Source organism: Mustelus asterias, unplaced genomic scaffold, assembly GCF_964213995.1.
Source record: "Mustelus asterias unplaced genomic scaffold, sMusAst1.hap1.1 HAP1_SCAFFOLD_589, whole genome shotgun sequence".
NCBI lineage: Eukaryota > Metazoa > Chordata > Chondrichthyes > Carcharhiniformes > Triakidae > Mustelus > Mustelus asterias.
Window position 1 is genome coordinate 242,096 of NW_027590538.1, and position 21,619 is coordinate 263,714.

At 49.5% G+C, this 21,619-nt stretch overlaps 1 protein-coding gene across 1 annotated transcript in view; it reads right to left on the reverse strand.

The window, feature by feature from the left end:
• Nucleotides 1-219: 219 nt before the first annotated feature.
• Nucleotides 220-21,619, reverse strand: part of LOC144487098 (C-type lectin domain family 17, member A-like) — a 28,768-nt gene continuing 7,368 nt past the window's right edge. Inside the window, exons 3-6 of the mRNA XM_078205160.1 lie at nt 15,302-15,505; nt 12,613-12,755; nt 5,216-5,322; nt 220-4,416 (exon numbers count right to left, since the gene is read on the reverse strand). Coding sequence (XP_078061286.1) covers nt 4,245-4,416; nt 5,216-5,322; nt 12,613-12,755; nt 15,302-15,392 — 513 coding nt within the window. The 5' untranslated portion in view covers nt 15,393-15,505 and the 3' untranslated portion in view covers nt 220-4,244. The remainder of the gene's footprint in view (nt 4,417-5,215; nt 5,323-12,612; nt 12,756-15,301; nt 15,506-21,619) is intronic.

The window sequence follows — 21,619 nt, forward strand, 5'->3', positions numbered from 1 at the left end:
GCCACCCCCCCACCCCCCCACCCCCAGCCATCCCCCCACCACACACACACACTCACACACACACACACACACACAAAACCCGTGATGGCCCCAGACCAGAATCGCTTTCGGAAGGCAGACGCGACCCCCAAACAAATTTTCCATTTTGACAAAACGTCAAGATCGGATGGGTCGCCCTGGGAAAGATTCGACTGACAAATGAGGGATTGTTTTATCCACACAAGCTTTATTCGTCACACAGTTGAAGCATAACGCAAACAAAATGAAGCAGCTTAGCTCTTGACCCCGTTGAAGAATCTTTAAACAGGAAAAAAAAATCAACTCTAATTTCCAACTCATCACCATTTCAGTTCCAATTAAGCAACGTTCTTCAGATAGAATGAAAACCCACTTTAAATACTGTTAGCAAGCCCTGGCATACTTGCGGTAAATTAGCGCAGATAGTCTGTGAAGCTGTCAGAGAAACTCTACGGAGAGACAGAGAGAGACGGAGCAAACTTACGTTGTAAAACAGCTCCAACCAGCAACTGAAAAGAGAAAGGTAATTCTCTGACACAAAACTAGCTCCTCAAATCAACCATATGTTGACATGACCCTGTACACCTAAACTCACTTTCCCTTCCTTCAGTCAAAAACAAAAATACTCTAGGGGAAATATCCAGTGACAAACAGAAGGCCATTTGTTCTATCCTAAGTACGCATTACATGGTGAAAATGAGTAATTATCCTGCTTTCCCAGCATCTGAGCTGCATGTTTTGCAAACACACTGACTCCCTTCAAAACAAAACATTCTACAGCAACAGAAAATATATCAGAAGCACAGCATCATCCCACACGGTACACCACAGCGATATTGCAAAAATATTAACAATTAGGATCATCTTTCTCGCGGTTAAACGATTGAGATTGAGAAATCACGAACTCCCAGTGGCTTGGAACCTCTTAGAAGGGTCGAGAAGGTTCTGGAAAGTTCCAGGAGGTGAGGCTCGACGTGGTACCGAGTCCCACACGCACAACGGCAAGATCCCAGGTTGGGACATCCCGTTACAAATGGTGAACTGGGCGCTGGCGAGGGGGTTTAAGAGTCAGCAAGGGGGACGAACTCATGACTGACAGACAGAAGGAGACCACCCCAACGGAGAAAAGCCAGAACTGCCCACACTTGGAAACACATTCACAAAATCCCTTGAAGAGTATAGGGAGTGCAGGAGTAGAGTTAGGAGAGAAATCAGGAGGACAAAATGGGGACGCGAGATTGTTTTTGCAGACAAGGCAAAGGAGAATCCAAAGAGCTTCTATAGATACATCAAGGGCAAAAGAGTGACAAGGGAGAGAGTAGGGCCTCTCCAGGATCAACAAGGTCACCTATGTGCCGATCCACAAGAGATGGGTGAGATCCTAAATGAATATTTCTCATCAGTATTTACTGCTGAGAAAAGCATGGATGTTCGGGAACTTGGGGAAATAAATAGTGATGTCTTGAGGAGTGTACATATTACAGAGAAGGAGGTGCTGGAAGTCTTAAAGCGCATCAAGGTAGATAAATCCCCGGGATCAGATGAAGTGTATCCCAGGACATTGTGGGAGGCTAGGGAGGAAATTGCGGGTCCCCTAGCCGAGATATTTGAATCATCGATAGTCACGGGTGAGGTGCCTGACGATTGGAGGGTGGCAAATGTTGTGCCTTTGTTTAAAAAGGGCTGCAGGGAAAAGCCTGGGAACTACAGGCCGGTGAGCCTCACATCTGTGGTGGGTAAGTTGTTGGAAGGTATTTTGAGAGACAGGATCTTCAGGCATTTAGAGACGCAAGGACTGATTAGGGACAGTCAGCATGGCTTTGTGAGTGGAAAATCATGTCTCACAAATTTGATAGAGTTTTTTGAAGGGGTAACCAAGAAGGTAGATGAGGACAGTGCAGTTGATATTGTCTACACAACTTTAGCAAGACCTTTGACAAGGTACTGCATGATAGGTTGTTGCATGAGGTTAAATCTCATGGGATACAGGGTGAGGTATCGAAATGGATACAAAATTGGCTTCTTGACAGAAGCCAGAGGGTGGTTGTAGAGGGTTGTTTTTCAAACTGGAGGCCTGTGACCAGCGGTGTGCCTCAGGGATCAGTGCTGGGTCCACTGTTATTTGTCATTTATATTAATGATTTGGATGAGAATATAGGAGGCATGGTTAGTAAGTTTACAGATGACACCAAGATTGGTGGCATAGTGGACAGTGAAGAAAGTTATCTCCGATTGCAATGGGATCTTGATCAATTGGGCCAGTGGGCTGACGAATGGCAGATGGAGTTTAGTTTAGGTAAATGCGAGGTGATGCATTTTGGTAGATTGAACCAGGGCAGGACTTACTCAGTTAATGGTAGGGCATTGGGGGGAGTTACAGAACAAAGAGTTTGAGAGGTACATGTTCATAGCTCCTTGAAAGTGGAGTCACAGGTGGACAGAGTGGTGAAGAAGGCATTCGGCATGCTTAGTTTCATTGGTCAGAACATTGAATACAGGAGTTGGGACGTCTTGTTGAAGTTGTACAAGACATTGGTAAGGCCACACTTGGAATACTGTGTACAGTCCTGGTCACCCTATTATAGAAAGGATATTATTAAACTAGAAAGAAAGCAAAAAAGATTGACTCGGATGCTACCGGGACTTGATGGATTGAGTTATAATGAGAGGCTGGATAGACTGGGACTCCTTTCTCTGAAGCGTAGGAGGCTGAGGGGTGATCTTATAGAGGTCTATAAAATAATGAGGGGCACAGATCAGCCAGATAGTCAATATCTTTTCCCAAAGCTTGGGGAGTCAAAAACTAGAGGGCATAGGTTAAAGGTGAGAGGGGAGAGATACAAAAGTGTCCAGAGGGGCAATTTTTCACACAGAGGGTGGTGAGTGTCTGGAACGAGCTGCCAGAGGTAGTAGTAGAGGCGGGTACAATTTTGTCTTTTCAAAAGCAGTGAGACAGTTACATGGGTAAGATGGGTACAGAGGGATATGGGTCAAACGTGGGCAATTGGGACGAGGTTGGGGGTTTAAAAAAAAAAGGACGGCATGGACAAGTTGGGCCGAAGGGCCTGTTTCCATGCTGTAAACCTCTATGACTCGATATCTCGATAACACGCAGATTAAAACAGAGCAGAGTGAGTGGGATTTGGGGGGCGGGAGGGGAGAGAGACTGGAACATTCACAAATTATATATCAGTCCTTCAGCTGAGAAAGGAAATAAAGTTGCACAGGAGAGGACACACTGGGGAACAGAGGGATATAGAGAGAGGACACACTGGGGAACAGAGGGATACAGAGAGAGGACACACTGGGGAACAGAGGGATATAGAGCGAGGACACACTGGGGAACAGAGGGATATCGAGAGAGGACACACTGGGGAACAGAGGGATATAGAGAGAGGACACACTGGGGAACAGAGGGATATAGAGAGAGGACACACTGGGGAACAGAGGGATATAGAGAGAGGACACACTGGGGAACAGAGGGATATAGAGAGAGGACACACTGGGGAACAGAGGGATATAGAGAGAGGACACACTGGGGAACAGAGGGATATAGAGAGAGGACACACTGGGGAACAGAGGGATATAGAGAGAGGACACACTGCAGAACAGAGGGATATAGAGAGAGGACACACCAGGGAACAGAGGGATTAGAGAGAGGACACACTGGGGAACAGAGGGATATAGAGAGAGGACACACTGCAGAACAGAGGGATATAGAGAGAGGACACACCAGGGAACAGAGGGATTAGAGAGAGGACACACTGGGGAACAGAGGGATATAGAGAGAGGACACACCAGGGAACAGAGGGATTAGAGAGAGGACACACTGGGGAACAGAGGGATATAGAGAGAGGACACACTGCAGAACAGAGGGATATAGAGAGAGGACACACTGGGGAACAGAGGGATATAGAGAGAGGACACACTGGGAACAGAGGGATATAGAGAGAGGACACACTGGGGAACAGAGGGATATAGAGAGAGGACACACTGGGGAACAGAGGGATACAGAGAGAGGACACACTGGGGAACAGAGGGATATAGAGAGAGGACACACTGGGGAACAGAGGGATATAGAGAGAGGACACACTGGGGAACAGAGGGATATAGAGAGAGGACACACTGGGGAATATATGGACAGTGGAGAGGTTTGAGGGGAAGTGTGGAGGGGGTGGGGATATTTACTCAATCCTGAGTCTCTCGTTCTGTCTCCCAGTCTCTCTTCAGGGACAATATTTCTCAAAGTCAGCTGCCCCGATGCAGGATGGAGTCCGTTTCTCACAGATAAAATGGTGAGTGTTGGTACAACGGGCATCATTCCAACCTTCTCTCCGCAATGCGGCACAGTTTTCATCACCCCGCCTATTCGGTTCACGTGGAGCCCATCCAATGTAACTGGAAAATGGGATGTTAAAACCTTCAGAGAAATGCCAGCACAGAAAAAAATCCAACAGCAAAAGTAATCCCACTGTCCCGCTCTCTCCCCAGAGCCCTATATCAATCCCCAAACTAATCCCACTACCCCACTCTCTCCCCATAGCCCTGTATCAATCCCCAAACTAATCCCACTGTCCCGCTCTCTCCCCATAGCCCTGTATCAATCCCCAAACTAATCCCACTGTCCCGCTCTCTACCCATAGCCCTGTATCAATCCCAAACTAATCCCACTGTCCCACTCTCTCCCCATAGCCCTGTATCAATTCCCAAACTAATCCCACTGCCCCGCTTTCTCCCCATAGCCCTGTATCAATCCCCAAACTAATCCCACTGTCCCGCTCTCTCCCCATAGCCCTGTATCAATCCCCAAACTAATCCCACTGTCCCACTCTCTCCCCATAGCCCTGTATCAATCCCCAAACTAATCCCACTCTCCCAGTGTCTCCCCATAGCCCTGTATCAATCCCCAAACTAATCCCACTGCCCCGATAGCCCTGTCTCAATCCCAAACTAATCCCACTGCCCCTGCTCTCTCCCCATAGCCCTGTCTCAATCCCAAACTAATCCCACTGCCCCTGCTCTCTCCCCATAGCCCTGTATCAATCCCCAAACTAATCCCACTGCCCCGCTCTCTCCCCATAGCCCTGTATCAATCCCCAAACTAATCCCACTGCCCCACTCTCTCCCCATAGCCCTGTATCAATCCCCAAGCTAATCTGACTGTCCCGCTCTCTCCCGATGCAAAACTGGGACTCACCTCACTGGGGTCCCGTCGACCCAGGTAAAGTTTCCATCTTTCTTTGTATCTCTGAGTCCAATCCAATAGTCACTTTCCGTGAACTCTGAAGATTTGATGATTAAATCCTGCAGCAAAAATAATGAGAGGGATTGAGGATTCACTGCCACAGTTCACACACAAGTGCGCCGATCTCCATATTTACTCTGTATCTGTACCTGTCCTGGGAGTGTTTGATGGGGGACAGTGTAGAGGGAGCTTTACTCTGTATCTAACCCCGTGCTGTACCTGTCCTGGGAGTGTTTGATGGGGACAGTGTAGAGGGAGCTTTACTCTGTATCTAACCCCGTGCTGTACCTGTCCTGGGAGTGCTGATGGGGGACAGTGTAGAGGGAGCTTTACTCCGTATCTAACCTCGTGCTGTACCTGTCCTGGGAGTGTTTGATGGGGGTCAGTGTAGAGGGAGCTTTACTCTGTATCTAACCTCGTGCTGTACCTGTCCTGGGAGTGTTTGATGGGGACAGTGTAGAGGGAGCTTTACTCTGTATCTAACCCTGTGCTGTACCTGTCCTGGGAGTGTTTGATGGGGAAAGTGTAGAGGGAGCTTTACTCTGTATCTAACCCCGTGCTGTATCTGTCCTGGGAGTGTTTGATGGGGACAGTGCAGAGGGAGCTTTACTCTGTATCTAACCCCGTGCTGTACCTGTCCTGGGAGTGTTTGATGGGGACAGTGTAGAGGGAGCTTTACTCTGTCTCTAACCCCGGGCTGTCCCTGTCCTGGGAGTGTTTGATGGGGGTCAGTGTCGATGGAGCTTTACTCTGTATCTAACCCCATGCTTTACCTGTCCTGGGAGTGTTTGATGGGGGACAGTGTAGAGGGAGCTTTACTCTGTATCTAACCCCGTGCTTTAACTGTCCTGGGAGTGTTTGATGGGGGTCAGTGTAGAGGGAGCTTTACTCTGTATCTAACCTCGTGCTGTACCTGTCCTGGGAGTGTTTGATGGGGACAGTGTAGAGGGAGCTTTACTCTGTATCTAACCCCCTGCTGTACCTGTCCTGGGAGTGTTTGATGGGGACAGTGTAGAGGGAGCTTTACTCTGTATCTAACCCCGTGCTGTACCTGTCCTGGGAGTGTTTGATGGGGACAGTGTAGAGGGAGCTTTACTCTGTCTCTAACCCCGGGCAGTCCCTGTCCTGGGAGTGTTTGATGGGGGTCAGTGTCGATGGAGCTTTACTCTGTATCTAACCCCATGCTTTACCTGTCCTGGGAGTGTTTGATGGGGGACAGTGTAGAGGGAGCTTTACTCTGTATCTAACCCCGTGCTTTAACTGTCCTGGGAGTGTTTGATGGGGGTCAGTGTAGAGGGAGCTTTACTCTGTATCTAACCTCGTGCTGTACCTGTCCTGGGAGTGTTTGATGGGGACAGTGTAGAGGGAGCTTTACTCTGTATCTAACCCCCTGCTGTACCTGTCCTGGGAGTGTTTGATGGGGACAGTGTAGAGGGAGCTTTACTCTGTATCTAACCCCGTGCTGTACCTGTCCTGGGAGTGTTTGATGGGGGACAGTGTAGAGGGAGCTTTACTCTGTATCTAACCCCGTGCTGTACCTGTCCTGGGAGTGTTTGATGGGGGACAGTGTAGAGGGAGCTTTACTCTGTATCTAACCCTGTGCTGTCCCTGTCCTGGGAGTGTTTGATGGGGGACAGTGTAGAGGGAGCTTTACTCTGTATCTAACCCCGTGCTGTACCGGTCCTGGGAGTGTTTGATGGGGACAGTGTAGAGGGAGCTTTACTCTGTATCTAACCCCGTGCTGTACCTGTCCTGGGAGTGTTTGATGGGGGACAGTGTAGAGAGAGCTTTACTCTGTATCTAACCCCGTGGTGTACCTTCACGACACATGACAGCGCAGAGTCGCTGAGCAGAAACTGATAGCCAGGTTCCGCACACATGAGGACGGCCTCAACCGGGATGTTGGGTTCATGTCACACTATCTGTAACCCCCAAAACCTGCCTGGCTGTGCAAAATCTCACTAGCTGTCCTGTCTGGAGACAATACACATCTCTTTAACCTGTGCTTAATGCTCCCTCCACTCACATTGTCTGTACCTTTAAGACTTGATTAGCTGTAAAGACTCACATTCCAATCATTATTCATGTAAATTGAGTTTGTGTCTTTGTGCCCTGTTTGTGATCAGAACTCCCACCCACCTGATGAAGGAACAGCGCTCCGAAAGCTCATGGCTTTTGCTACCAAATAAACCTGTTGGACTTTAACCTGGTGTTGTGAGACTTCTGACAGTGTTTGATGGGGACAGTGTAGAGGGAGCTTTACTCTGTATCTAACCCCGTGCTGTACCTGTCCTGGGAGTGTTTGATGGGGACAGTGTCGAGGGAGCTTTACTCTGAATCTAACCCCGTGCTGTACCTGTCCTGGGAGTGTTTGATGGGGGACAGTGTCGAGGGAGCTTTACTCTGTATCTAACCCCGTGCTGTACCTGTCCTGGGACTGTTTGATGAGCCAGTGCAGAGGGAGCTTTACTCTGTATCTAACCCCGTGCTGTACCTGTCTTGGGAGTGTTTGATGGGGGACAGTGGAGAGGGAGCTTTACTCTGTATCTAACCCTGTGCTATACCTGTCCTGTGTGTGTTTGATGGGGGACAGTGCAGGGGGAGCTTTACTCTGTATCTAACCCCGTGCTGTACCTGTCCTGGGAGTGTTTGATGGGGGACAGTGGATAGGGAACTTTACTCTGTCTCTAACCCTCTGCTGTACCTGTCCTGGGAGTGTTTGATTTGGACAGTGTAGAGGGAGTTTTACTCTGTATCTAACACCATGCTGTACCTGTCCTGGGAGTGTTCGATGGGGACAGCGTAGAGGGACCTTTACTCTGTATCTAACCCCGTGCTGTACCTGTCCTGGGAGTGTTTGATGGGGACAGTGTCGAGGGAGCTTTACTCTGTATCTAACCCCGTGCTGTACCTGTCCTGGGAGTGTTTGATGGGGACAGTGTCGAGGGAGCTTTACTCTGTATCTAACCCCGTGCTGTACCTGTCCTGGGAGTGTTTGATGGGGGACAGTGTAGAGGGAGCTTTACTCTGTATCTAACCCCGTGCTGTACCTGTCCTGGGACTGTTTGATGAGACATAGCAGAGGGAGCTTTACTCTGTATCTAACGCCGTGCTGTACCGGTCCTGGGAGTGTTTGATGGGGGACAGTGGAGAGGGAGCTTTACTCTGTATCTAACCCCGTGCTGTACCTGTCCTGGGAGTGTTTGATGGGGGACAGTGTAGAGGGAGCTTTACTCTGTATCTAACACCATGCTGTACCTGTCCTGGGAGTGTTTGATTGGGACAGTGTAGAGGGAGTTTTACTCTGTATCTAACACCATGCTGTACCTGTCCTGGGAGTGTTTGATGGGGGACAGTGTAGAGGGAGCTTTACTCTGTATCTAACCCCGTGCTGTACCTGTCCTGGGAGTGTTTGATGGGGACAGTGTAGAGGGAGCTTTACTCTGTATCTAACCCCGTGCTGTACCTGTCCTGGGAGTGTTTGATGGGGACAGTGTAGAGGGGGATTTTCTCTGTATCTAACCCTGTGCTGCACCTGTCCTGGGAGTGTTTGATGGGAGACAGTGTAGAGGGTGCTATACACTGTATCTAACCCCGTGCTGTACCTGTCCTGGGAGTGTTTGATGGGGACAGTGTAGAGGGAGCTTTACTCTGTATCTAACCCCCTGCTGTACCTGTCCTGGGAGTGTTTGATGGGGACAGTGTAGAGGGAGCTTTACTCTGTATCTAACCCCGTGCTGTACCTGTCCTGGGAGTGTTTGATGGGGACAGTGTAGAGGGAGCTTTACTCTGTCTCTAACCCCGGGCTGTCCCTGTCCTGGGAGTGTTTGATGGGGGTCAGTGTCGATGGAGCTTTACTCTGTATCTAACCCCATGCTTTACCTGTCCTGGGAGTGTTTGATGGGGGACAGTGGAGAGGGAGCTTTACTCTGTATCTAACCCCGTGCTGTACCTGTCCTGGGAGTGTTTGATGGGGGACAGTGTAGAGGGAGCTTTACTCTGTATCTAACCCCGTGCTGTACCTGTCCTGGGAGTGTTTGATGGGGACAGTGTAGAGGGAGCTTTACTCTGTATCTAACCCCGTGCTGTACCTGTCCTGGGAGTGTTTGATGGGGGACAGTGTAGAGGGAGCTTTACTCTGTATCTAACCCCGTGCTGTACCTGTCCTGGGAGTGTTTGATGGGGACAGTGTAGAGGGAGCTTTACTCTGTATCTAACCCCGTGCTGTACCTGTCCTGGGAGTGTTTGATGGGGACAGTGTAGAGGGAGCTTTACTCTGTATCTAACCCCGTGGTGTACCTTCACGACACATGACAGCGCAGAGTCGCTGAGCAGAAACTGATAGCCAGGTTCCGCACACATGAGGACGGCCTCAACCGGGATATTGGGTTCATGTCACACTATCTGTAACCTGCCTGGATGTGCAAAATCTCACTAGCTGTCCTGTCTGGAGACAATACACATCTCTTTAACCTGTGCTTAATGCTCCCTCCACTCACATTGTCTGTACCTTTAAGACTTGATTAGCTGTAAAGACTCACATTCCAATCATTATTCATGTAAATTGAGTTTGTGTCTTTGTGCCCTGTTTGTGATCAGAACTCCCACCCACCTGATGAAGGAACAGCGCTCCGAAAGCTCATGGCTTTTGCTACCAAATAAACCTGTTGGACTTTAACCTGGTGTTGTGAGACTTCTGACAGTGTTTGATGGGGACAGTGTCGAGGGAGCTTTACTCTGAATCGAACCCCGTGCTGTACCTGTCCTGGGAGTGTTTGATGGGGGACAGTGTCGAGGGAGCTTTACTCTGTATCTAACCCCGTGCTGTACCTGTCCTGGGAGTGTTTGATGGGGGACAGTGCAGAGGGAGCTTTACTCTGTATCTAACCCTGTGCTATACCTGTCCTGTGTGTGTTTGATGGGGGACAGTGCAGGGGGAGCTTTACTCTGTATCTAACCCCGTGCTGTACCTGTCCTGGGAGTGTTTGATGGGGGACAGTGGATAGGGAACTTTACTCTGTCTCTAACCCTCTGCTGTACCTGTCCTGGGAGTGTTTGATTTGGACAGTGTAGAGGGAGTTTTACTCTGTATCTAACCCCGTGCTGTACCTGTCCTGGGAGTGTTTGATGGGGACAGTGTCGAGGGAGCTTTACTCTGTATCTAACCCCGTGCTGTACCTGTCCTGGGAGTGTTTGATGGGGACAGTGTCGAGGGAGCTTTACTCTGTATCTAACCCCGTGCTGTACCTGTCCTGGGAGTGTTTGATGGGGGACAGTGTAGAGGGAGCTTTACTCTGTATCTAACCCCGTGCTGTACCTGTCCTGGGACTGATTGATGAGACATAGCAGAGGGAGCTTTACTCTGTATCTAACCCCGTGCTGTACCGGTCCTGGGAGTGTTTGATGGGGGACAGTGGAGAGGGAGCTTTACTCTGTATCTAACCCCGTGCTGTACCTGTCCTGGGAGTGTTTGATGGGGGACAGTGTAGAGGGAGCTTTACTCTGTATCTAACCCCGTGCTGTACCTGTCCTGGGAGTGTTTGATGGGGACAGTGTCGAGGGAGCTTTACTCTGTATCTAACCCCGTGCTGTACCTGTCCTGGGAGTGTTTGATGGGGGACAGTGTAGAGGGAGCTTTACTCTGTATCTAACCCCGTGCTGTACCGGTCCTGGGAGTGTTTGATGGGGGACAGTGGAGAGGGAGCTTTACTCTGTATCTAACCCCGTGCTGTACCTGTCCTGGGAGTGTTTGATGGGGGACAGTGTAGAGGGAGCTTTACTCTGTATCTAACACCATGCTGTACCGGTCCTGGGAGTGTTTGATGGGGGACAGTGGAGAGGGAGCTTTACTCTGTATCTAACCCCGTGCTGTACCTGTCCTGGGAGTGTTTGATGGGGGACAGTGTAGAGGGAGCTTTACTCTGTATCTAACACCATGCTGTACCTGTCCTGGGAGTGTTTGATTGGGACAGTGTAGAGGGAGTTTTACTCTGTATCTAACACCATGCTGTACCTGTCCTGGGAGTGTTTGATGGGGGACAGTGTAGAGGGAGCTTTACTCTGTATCTCACCCCGTGCTGTACCTGTCCTGGGAGTGTTTGATGGGGACAGTGTAGAGGGAGCTTTACTCTGTATCTAACCCCGTGCTGTACCTGTCCTGGGAGTGTTTGATGGGGACAGTGTAGAGGGAGCTTTACTCTGTATCTAACCCCGTGCTGTACCTGTCCTGGGAGTGTTTGATGGTGACAGTGTAGAGGGAGCTTTACTCTGTATCAAACCCCGTGCTGTACTTGTCCTGGGAGTGTTTGATGGGGGACAGTGTAGAGGGAGCTTTACTCTGTATCTAACCCCATGCTGTACCTGTCCTGGGAGTGTTTGATGGGGACAGTGTAGAGGGAGCTTTACTCTGTATCTAACCCCGTGCTGTACCTGTCCTGGGAGTGTTTGATGGGGACAGTGTAGAGGGGGATTTTCTCTGTATCTAACCCTGTGCTGCACCTGTCCTGGGAGTGTTTGATGGGAGACAGTGTAGAGGGTGCTATACACTGTATCTAACCCCGTGCTGTACCAGTCCTGGAGTGTTTGATGGGAGGACAGTGCAGTGGGAGCTTTACTCTGTATCTAACCCCGTGCTGTACCTGTCCTGGGAGTGTTTGATGGGTGACAGTGGAGAGGGAGCTTTACTCTGTATCTAACCCCGTGCTGTACCTGTCCTGGGAGTGTTTGATGGGGACAGTGTAGAGGGAGCTTTACTCTGTATCTAACCCCGTGCTGTACCTGTCCTGGGAGTGTTTGATGGGGGACAGTGTAGAGGGAGCTTTACTCTGTATCTAACACCGTGCTGTACCTGTCCTGGGAGTGTGTGATGGGGGACAGTGTAGAGGGAGCTTTACTCTGTATCTAACCCCGTGCTGTACCTGTCCTGGGAGTGTTTGATGGAGGACAGTGTAGAGGGAGCTTTACTCTGTATCTAACCCCGTGCTGTACCTGTCCTGGGAGTGTTTGATGGGGACAGTGTAGAGGGAGCTTTACTCTGTATCTAACCCCGTGCTGTACCTGTCCTGGGAGTGTTTGATGGGGACAGTGTAGAGGGAGCTTTACTCTGTATCTAACCCCGTGCTGTACCTGTCCTGAGAGTGTTTGATGGGGGACAGTGTAGAGGGAGCTTTACTCTGTATCTAACCCCGTGCTGTACCTGTCCTGGGAGTGTTTGATGGGGACAGTGTAGAGGGAGCTTTACTCTGTATCTAACCCCGTGCTGTACCTGTCCTGAGAGTGTTTGATGGGGGACAGTGTAGGGGGATATTGTCTCTCTAACACACTCTGACAGATGTTGCTGTCATTCTCACCTGTTTCTGTTGTGAATTAATGATGATGAGGTGTGAGTTTTGGGATTCACATTCTTGCTTTGCCGAGTCCCAGTCTTTCAGTTCTGTCCAGAATCTGTAGCAGCTTTGGTTATAAATTTTCCAGCCACTCGGACAGAAAAACTCTGAGAAAGAATAATGATTTCAGTCAGAAAAATACATTGGATCGTCAGGAATAGGAGGAGGCCATTCAGCTCCTCTCTCTCTCTCTCTCGAGCCTGCGACACAGGAACAGGAGGAGCCCCATTCAGCCCCTCTCTCTCTCTCTCTCGAGCCTGCTACACAGGAACAGGAGGAGGCCATTCAGCCCCTCTCTCTCTCTCTCGAGCCTGCTACACAGGAACAGGAGGAGCCCCATTCAGCCCCTCTCTCTCTCTCTCGAGCCTCTTACACAGGAACAGGATGAGGCCCATTCAGCCCCTCTCTCTCTCTCTCGAGCCTGTTACACAGGAACAGGAGGAGGCCATTCAGCCCCTCTCTCTGCAGCCTGTTACACAGGAACAGGAGGAGGCCATTCAGCCCCTCTCTCTCTCGAGCCTGTTACACAGGAACAGGAGGAGGCCCATTCAGCCCCTCTCTCTCTCTCTCTCGAGCCTGTTACACAGGAACAGGAGGAGGCCCATTCAGCCCCTCTCTCTCTCTCTCTCGAGCCTGTTACACAGGAACAGGAGGAGGCCCATTCAGCCCTTCTCTCTCTCTCTCGAGCCTGTTACACAGGAACAGGAGGAGGCCCATTCAGCCCCTCTCTCTCTCTCTCGAGCCTGCGACACAGGAACAGGAGGAGCCACATTCAGCCCCTCTCTCTCTCTCTCTCTCGAGCCTGTTACACAGGAACAGGAGGAGGCCATTCAGCCCCTCTCTCTCTCTCGAGCCTGTTACACAGGAACAGGAGGAGGCCATTCAGCCCCTTTCTCTCTCTCTCTCGAGCCTGCTACACAGGAACAGGAGGAGACCCATTCATCCCCTCTCTCTCTCTCTCTCTCTCGAGCCTGTTACACAGGAACAGGAGGAGGCCATTCAGCCCCTCTCTCTCTTTCTCAAGCCTAATACACAGGAACAGGAGGAGACCCATTCAGCCCCTCTCTCTCTCTCTCTCTCTCTCGAGCCTGTTACACAGGAACAGGAGGAGGCCCAATCAGCCCCTCTCTCTCTCTCTCCAGCCTGTTACACAGGAACAGGAGGAGGCCCATTCAGCCCCTCTCTCTCTCTCTCGCTCAAGTCTGTTACACAGGAACAGGAGAAGGCCATTCAGCCCCTCTCTCTCTCTCTCGCTCAAGTCTGTTACACAGGAACAGGAGAAGGCCATTCAGCCCCTCCAACTCTCTCTACTCAGGAACAGGAGGAGGTCATTCAGGCTCTCGCTCTCTCTCTCTCGAGCCTGCTACACAAGAACAGGAGGAGGCCATTCAGCCCCTCTCTCTCTCTCCCTCCCTCGTCTGTTACTCAGGAACAGGAGGAGGCCATTCAGCCCCTCTCTCTCTCTCGAGCCTGCTACGCAAGAACAGGAGGAGGCCATTCAGCCCCTCTCTCTCTCCCTCATCTGTTACTCAGGAACAAGAGGATCCCCTCTGAAGCCTGTTACACGATTCTATTAGACGCAATCGAATCTCTAACTTTCAACCCCCTCGGTTCATGGTTGCCACGGTTTCCCCTGTAGGCCTCAGGCTCCGCGTTTGGCTCCGTCACCAGCACCTGGGGAGCTGGTGAACTGGAGCGGCGACTATAATCTCTCCCTCAATTTCAACAAAATGAAGGAGGTTGTCATCGACTTCAGGAAGAGTAAAGGAGAACATCCCCCTGTCGACATCAATGGGGACCAAGTAGAAAGGGTCGAGATCTTCAAGTTTCTAGGTGTCCAGATCACCAACAACCTGTCCTGGTCCCCCCCACGCCGACACTATGGTTAAGAAAGCTCCACCAACGCCTCTACTTTCTCAGGAGACGAAGGAAATTTGGCATGTCCGCTACGACTCTCACCAACTTTTACAGATGCACCATAGAAAGCATTCTTTCTGGTTGTATCACAGCTTGGTCTGGGGCTCCTGCTCTGCCCAAGACCGCAAGGAACTACAAAAGGGTCGTGAATGTAGCCCAATCCATCACCAGCCTCCCATCCATTGACTCCGTCTACACTTCCCGCTGCCTCGGGGGGAAAAGCAGCCGACATAATCAAGGACCCCCCCCCCCCACGCACCCCGGACATTCTCTCTTCCACCTTCTTCCTTCGGGAAAAAGATACAAAAGTCTGAGGTCACGTACCGACCGACTCAAGAACAGCTTCTTCCCTGCTGCTGCTGTCAGACTTTTGAATGGACCGACCTCGCATTGAGTTGATCTTTCTCTACACCCCGAGCTGTGACTGTAAACACTACATTCTGCACCCTCTCCTTTCCTTCTCTATGAACGGTATGCTTTGTCTGCACAGCGCGCAAGAAACAATACTTTTCACTGTGTCCCAATACACGCGACAATAATAAATCAAATCATCAAATCCCTTTGACCTTGTGGACGGATCTCAGTCAACTCCTCACGCTGCCCAAACCCCGGCAAAGACAGGCCAGGAGAGAGCGACCGTCCCACACCTGGGAGATTGAGTCCTTCATGAGGAGTTACGTCGCCGTTAAGGATACAGGAGGCTGGTTTGGAGGCCCGGATGTCAGCTCACACTCACCCCTGCAGCGTTGGAGTGCGTGACAGAACGAGACCGCGTTCTCCCGGGTCTGGTTCAGGGTCGTGGACACGTTCTGGAACCTCTTGTGCATCTCAGTCAGGTTTCGAAGGGACTCCGCCAAGGTCTCATTCAGGGAGAGGGAAAGGAGACTTCGGGAACGTTCCCTGTCTGTGCTCTGGGACAACTTCCGGTTCAACTGTAGGACTGAGAGAGGGAGAGAGAGTGAGTGGAGAGGGCGTGTGATACATCAGACTGTTAGTTTTACAGATGCCCCATAGAAAGCATCCTTTCTGGTTGTATCACAGCTTGGTCTGGGGCTCCTGCTCTGCCCAAGACCGCAAGGAACTACAAAAGATCGTGAATGTAGCCCAGTCCCATCACGCAAACCCAGCCTCCCATCCATTGACTCCGTCTACACTTCCCGCTGCCTCGGGGAAAAGCAGCCGGCATAATCAAGGACCCCCCCACGCACCCCGGTTGCTGTCAGACTTTTGAATGGACCGACCTCGCATTAAACTGATCTTTCTCTACACCCCGAGCTGTGACTGTAACACTACATTCTGCACCCTCTCCTTTCCTTCTCTATGAACGGTATGCTTTGTCCATATCGTGCGCAAGAAACAATAATTTTCCCTGTATCCCAGTACATGTGACAACAATAAATCAAATATTAAGTTGATCTTTCTCTACACCCTAGCTGTGACTGTAACACTACATTCTGTACCCTCTCCTTTCCTTCTCTATGAACGGTATGCTTTGTCTGTATAGTGCGCAAGAAACACGAATTTTCACTCTATCCCAGTACATGTGATAATAATAAATCAAATCAAATATTAAATCAAATATATCAATGTTACAGAGAGGGGTGTGGGATATTTCGGAGAGTTTCAGTGAGAGTTGTGGGGTATATCAGAGTGTTACAGTGAGGGGTGTGGGATATATCAGAGTGTTACAGTGAGGGGTGTGGGGTATATCAGAGTGTTACAGTGAGGGGTGTGGGATATATCAGAGTGTTACAGTGCGGGGTGTGGGGTATATCAGAGTGTTACAGTGAGGGGTGTGGGATATATCAGAGTGTTGCAGTGAGAGGTGTGGGATATATCAGAGTGTTACAGTGAGGGGTGTGGGGTATATCAGAGTGTTTCAGTGAGAGTTGTGGGGTATATCAGAGTGTTACAGTGAGGGATGTGGGATATATCAGAGTGTTACAGTGAGGGGTGTGGGGTATATCAGAGTGTTACAGTGAGGGGTGTGGGGTATATCAGAGTGTTACAGTGAGGGGTGTGGGGTATATCAGAGCGTTACAGTGAGGGGTGTGGGATATATCAGAGTGTTACAGTGAGGGGTGTGGGATATATCAGAGTGTTACAGTGAGTGGTGTGGGGTGTATCAGAGTGTTACAGTGAGGGGTGTGGGGTATATCAGAGTGTTACAGTGAGGGGTGTGGGATATATCAGAGTGTTACAGTGAGGGGTGTGGGATATATCAGAGTGTTACAGTGAGAGGTGTGGGATATATCAGAGTGTTACAGTGAGTGGTGTGGGATATATCAGAGTGTTACAGTGAGTGGTGTGGGATCTATCAGAGTGTTACAGTGAGGGGTGTGGGATATATCAGAGTGTTACAGTGAGGGGTGTGGGATATATCAGAGTGTTACAGTGAGGGGTGTGGGATATATCAGAGTGTTACAGTGAGGGGTGTGGGATATATCAGAGTGTTACAGTGAGGGGTGTGGGATATATCAGAGTGTTACAGTGAGGGGTGTGGGATATATCAGAGTGTTACAGTGAGGGGTGTGGGATATATCAGAGTGTTACAGTGAGGGGTGTGGGATATATCAGAGTGTTACAGTGAGGGGTGTGGGATATATCAGAGTGTTACAGTGAGGGGTGTGGGATATATCAGAGTGTTACAGTGAGGGGTGTGGGATATATCAGAGTGTTACAGTGAGGGGTGTGGGATATATCAGAGTGTTACAGTGAGGGGTGTGGGATATATCAGAATGTTACAGTGAGGGGTGTGGGATATATCAGAGTGTTACAGTGAGGGGTGTGGGATATATCAGAGTGTTACAGTGAGGGGTGTGGGATATATCAGAGTGTTACAGTGAGGGGTGTGGGATATATCAGAGTGTTACAGTGAGGGGTGTGGGATATATCAGAGTGTTACAGTGAGGGGTGTGGGATATATCAGAGTGTTACAGTGAGGGGTGTGGGATATATCAGAGTGTTACAGTGAGGGGTGTGGGGTATATCAGAGTGTTACAGTGAGGGGTGTGGGATATTTCGGAGAGTTTCAGTGAGAGTTGTGGGATATATCAGAGTGTTACAGTGAGGGGTGTGGGATATATCAGAGTGTTACTGTGAGGGGTGTGGGATATATCAGAGTGTTACAGTGAGGGGTGTGGGATATATCAGAGTGTTACAGTGAGGGGTGTGGGATATATCAGTATGTTACAGTGAGGGGTGTGGGGTATATCAGAGTGTTACAGCGAGGGGTGTGGGATATATCAGAGTGTTACAGTGAGGGGTGTGGGATATATCAGAGTGTTACAGTGAGGAGTGTGGGATATATCAGAGTGTTACAGCGAGGGGAGTGGGATATATCAGAGTGTTACAGTGAGGAGTGTGGGATATATCAGAGTGTTACAGCGAGGGGAGTGGGATATATCAGTGTATTACAGTGAGGGGTGTGGGATATATCAGAGTGTTACAGTGAGGGGTGTGGGGTATATCAGAGTGTTACAGTGAGGGGTGTGGGATATATCAGAGTGTTACAGTGAGGGGTGTGGGATATATCAGTATGTTACAGTGAGGGGTGTGGGGTATATCAGAGTGTTACAGTGAGGGGTGTGGGGTATATCAGAGTGTTACAGTGAGGGGTGTGGGGTATATCAGAGTGTTACAGTGAGGGGTGTGGGGTATATCAGAGTGTTACAGTGAGGGGTGTGGGGTATATCAGAGTGTTACAGTGAGGGGTGTGGGATATATCAGAGTGTTACAGTGAGGGGTGTGGGGTATATCAGAGTGTTACAGTGAGGGGTGTGGGGTATATCAGAGTGTTACAGTGAGGGGTGTGGGATATATCAGAGTGTTACAGTGAGGGGTGTGGGGTATATCAGAGTGTTACAGTGAGGGGTGTGGGATATATCAGAGTGTTACAGTGAGGGGTGTGGGATATATCAGAGTGTTACAGTGAGGGGTGTGGGATATATCAGAGTGTTACAGTGAGGGGTGTGGGATATATCAGAATGTTACAGTGAGGGGTGTGGGATATATCAGAGTGTTACAGTGAGGGGTGTGGGATATATCAGAGTGTTACAGTGAGGGGTGTGGGGTATATCAGAGTGTTACAGTGAGGGGTGTGGGATATATCAGAGAGTAACAGTGAGGGGTGTGGGATATATCAGAGTGTTCCAGTGAGGGCTGTGGGATATATCATTTTACTCTTATGTGAGGAATAAAAGAATGACCAGGGTGAGGTTAGGGCCGGTCAAGGACAGTAGTGGGAACTTGTGTATGGAGTCAGTAGAGATAAGCGAGGTGATGAATGAATACTTTTCTTCAGTGTTCACCAAGGAGAGGGGCCATGTTTTTGAGGAAGAGAAGGTGGTACAGGCTAATAGGCTGGAGGAAATAGAGGTTCGGAGGGAGGATGTCCTGGCAGTTTTGAATAAACTGAAGGTCGATAAGTCCCCTGGGCCTGATGAAATATATCCTAGGATTCTTTGGGAGGCAAGGGATGAGATTGCAGAGCCTTTGGCTTTGATCTTTGGGTCCTCACTGTCCACGGGGATGGTGCCAGAGGACTGGAGAGTGGCGAATGTTGTTCCTCTGTTTAAGAAAGGGAATAGAAATGACCCTGGTAATTATAGACCGGTTAGTCTGACTTCGGTGGTTGATAAATTGATGGAAAAGGTCCTTAGGGATGGGATTTACGACCATTTAGAAAGATGCGGATTAATCCGGGATAGTCAGCACGGATTCGTGAAGGGCAAGTCGTGCCTCACAAATTTGATAGAATTTTTTGAGGAGGTAACTCAGTGTGTTGATGAAGGTAGGGCAGTTGATGTCATATACATGGATTTTAGTAAGGCGTTTGATAAGGTCCCCCATGGTCGGCTTATGATGAAAGTGAGGAGGTGTGGGATAGAGGGAAAGTTGGCCGATTGGATAGGTAACTGGCTGTCTGATCGAAATGATGTGGAGACTGTGTTAAATGTTGATGTTTCCACTCCATCTGACGAAGGAGCAGTGCTATGAAAGCTTATGGTATTTGCTACCAAATAAACCTGTTGGACTTTAACCTGGTGTTGTGTGACTTCTTACTGTGTCTGATCGAAGACAGAGGGTGGTGGTGGATGGAAAATTTTCGGATTGGAGGCAGGTTGCCAGCGGAGTGCCACAGGGATCAGTGCTTGGTCCTCTGCTCTTTGTGATTTTTATTAATGACTTAGAGGAGGGGGCTGAAGGGTGGATCAGTAAATTTGCTGATGACACCAAGATTGGTGGAGTAGTGGATGAGGTGGAGGGCTGTTGTAGACTGCAAAGAGACAAAGATAGGATGCAAAGCTGGGCTGAAAAATGGCAAATGGAGTTTAACCCTGATAAATGTGAGGTGATTCATTTTGGTCGGACTAATTTAAATGTGGATTACAGGGTCAAAGGTAGGGTTCTGAAGACTGTGGAGGAACAGAGAGATCTTGGGGTCCATATCCACAGATCTCTAAAGGTTGCCACTCAAGTGGATAGAGCTGTGAAGAAGGCCTATTGTGTGTTAGCTTTTATTAACAGGGGGTTGGAGTTTAAGAGCCGTGGGGTTATGCTGCAACTGTACAGGACCTTGGTGAGACCACATTTGGAATATTGTGTGCAGTTCTGGTCACCTCACTATAAGAAGGATGTGGAAGCGCTGGAAAGAGTGCAGAGGAGATTTACCAGGATGCTGCCTGGTTTGGAGGGTAGGTCTTATGAGGAAAGGTTGAGGGGGCTAAGGCTGTGTTACAGTGAGGGGTGTGGGATATATCAGAGTGTTACAGTGAGGGGTGTGGGATATATCAGAGTGTTACAGTGAGGGGTGTGGGATATATCAGAGTGTTACAGTGAGGGGTGTGGGATATATCAGAGTGTTACAGTGAGGGGTGTGGGGTATATCAGAGTGTTACAGTGAGGGGTGTGGGATATATCAGAGTGTTACAGTGAGGGGTGTGGGGTATATCAGAGTGTTACAGTGAGGGGTCTGGGATATATCAGAGTGTTACAGTGAGGGGTGTGGGATATATCAGAGTGTTTCAGTGAGGGGTGTGGGATATATCAGAGTGTTACAGTGAGGGGTGTGGGATATATCAGAGTGTTACAGTGAGGGGTGTGGGATATATCAGAGTGTTACAGTGAGAGGTGTGGGATATATCAGAGTGTTACAGTGAGGGGTGTGGGATATATCAGAGTGTTACAGTGAGGGGTGTGGGATATATCAGAGTGTTACAGTGAGGGGTGTGGGGTATATCAGAGTGTTACAGTGAGGGGTGTGGGATATATCAGAGTGTTACAGTGAGGGGTGTGGGATATATCAGAGTGTTACAGTGAGGGGTGTGGGATATATCAGAGTGTTACAGTGAGGGGTGTGGGATATATCAGAGTGTTACAGTGAGGGGTGTGGGATATATCAGAGTGTTACAGTGAGGGGTGTGGGATATATCAGAGTGTTACAGTGAGGGGTGTGGGGTATATCAGAGTGTTACAGTGAGGGGTGTGGGGTATATCAGAGTGTTACAGTGAGGGGTGTGGGGTATATCAGAGTGTTACAGTGAGGGGTGTGGGGTATATCAGAGTGTTACAGTGAGGGGTGTGGGATATATCAGAGTGTTACAGTGAGGGGTGTGGGATGTATCAGAGTGTTACAGTGAGGGGTGTGGGATATATCAGAGTGTTACAGTGAGGGGTGTGGGGTATATCAGAGTGTTACAGTGAGGGGTGTGGGATATATCAGAGTGTTACAGTGAGGGGTGTGGGGTATATCAGAGTGTTACAGTGAGGGGTGTGGGGTATATCAGAGTGTTACAGTGAGGGGTGTGGGATATATCAGAGTGTTACAGTGAGGGGTGTGGGGTATATCAGAGTGTTACAGTGAGGGGTGTGGGATATATCAGAGTGTTACAGTGAGGGGTGTGGGATATATCAGAGTGTTACAGTGAGGGGTGTGGGATATATCAGAGTGTTACAGTGAGGGGTGTGGGATATATCAGTGTGTTACAGTGAGGGGTGTGGGATATATCAGAGTGTTACAGTGAGGGGTGTGGGATATATCAGAGTGTTACAG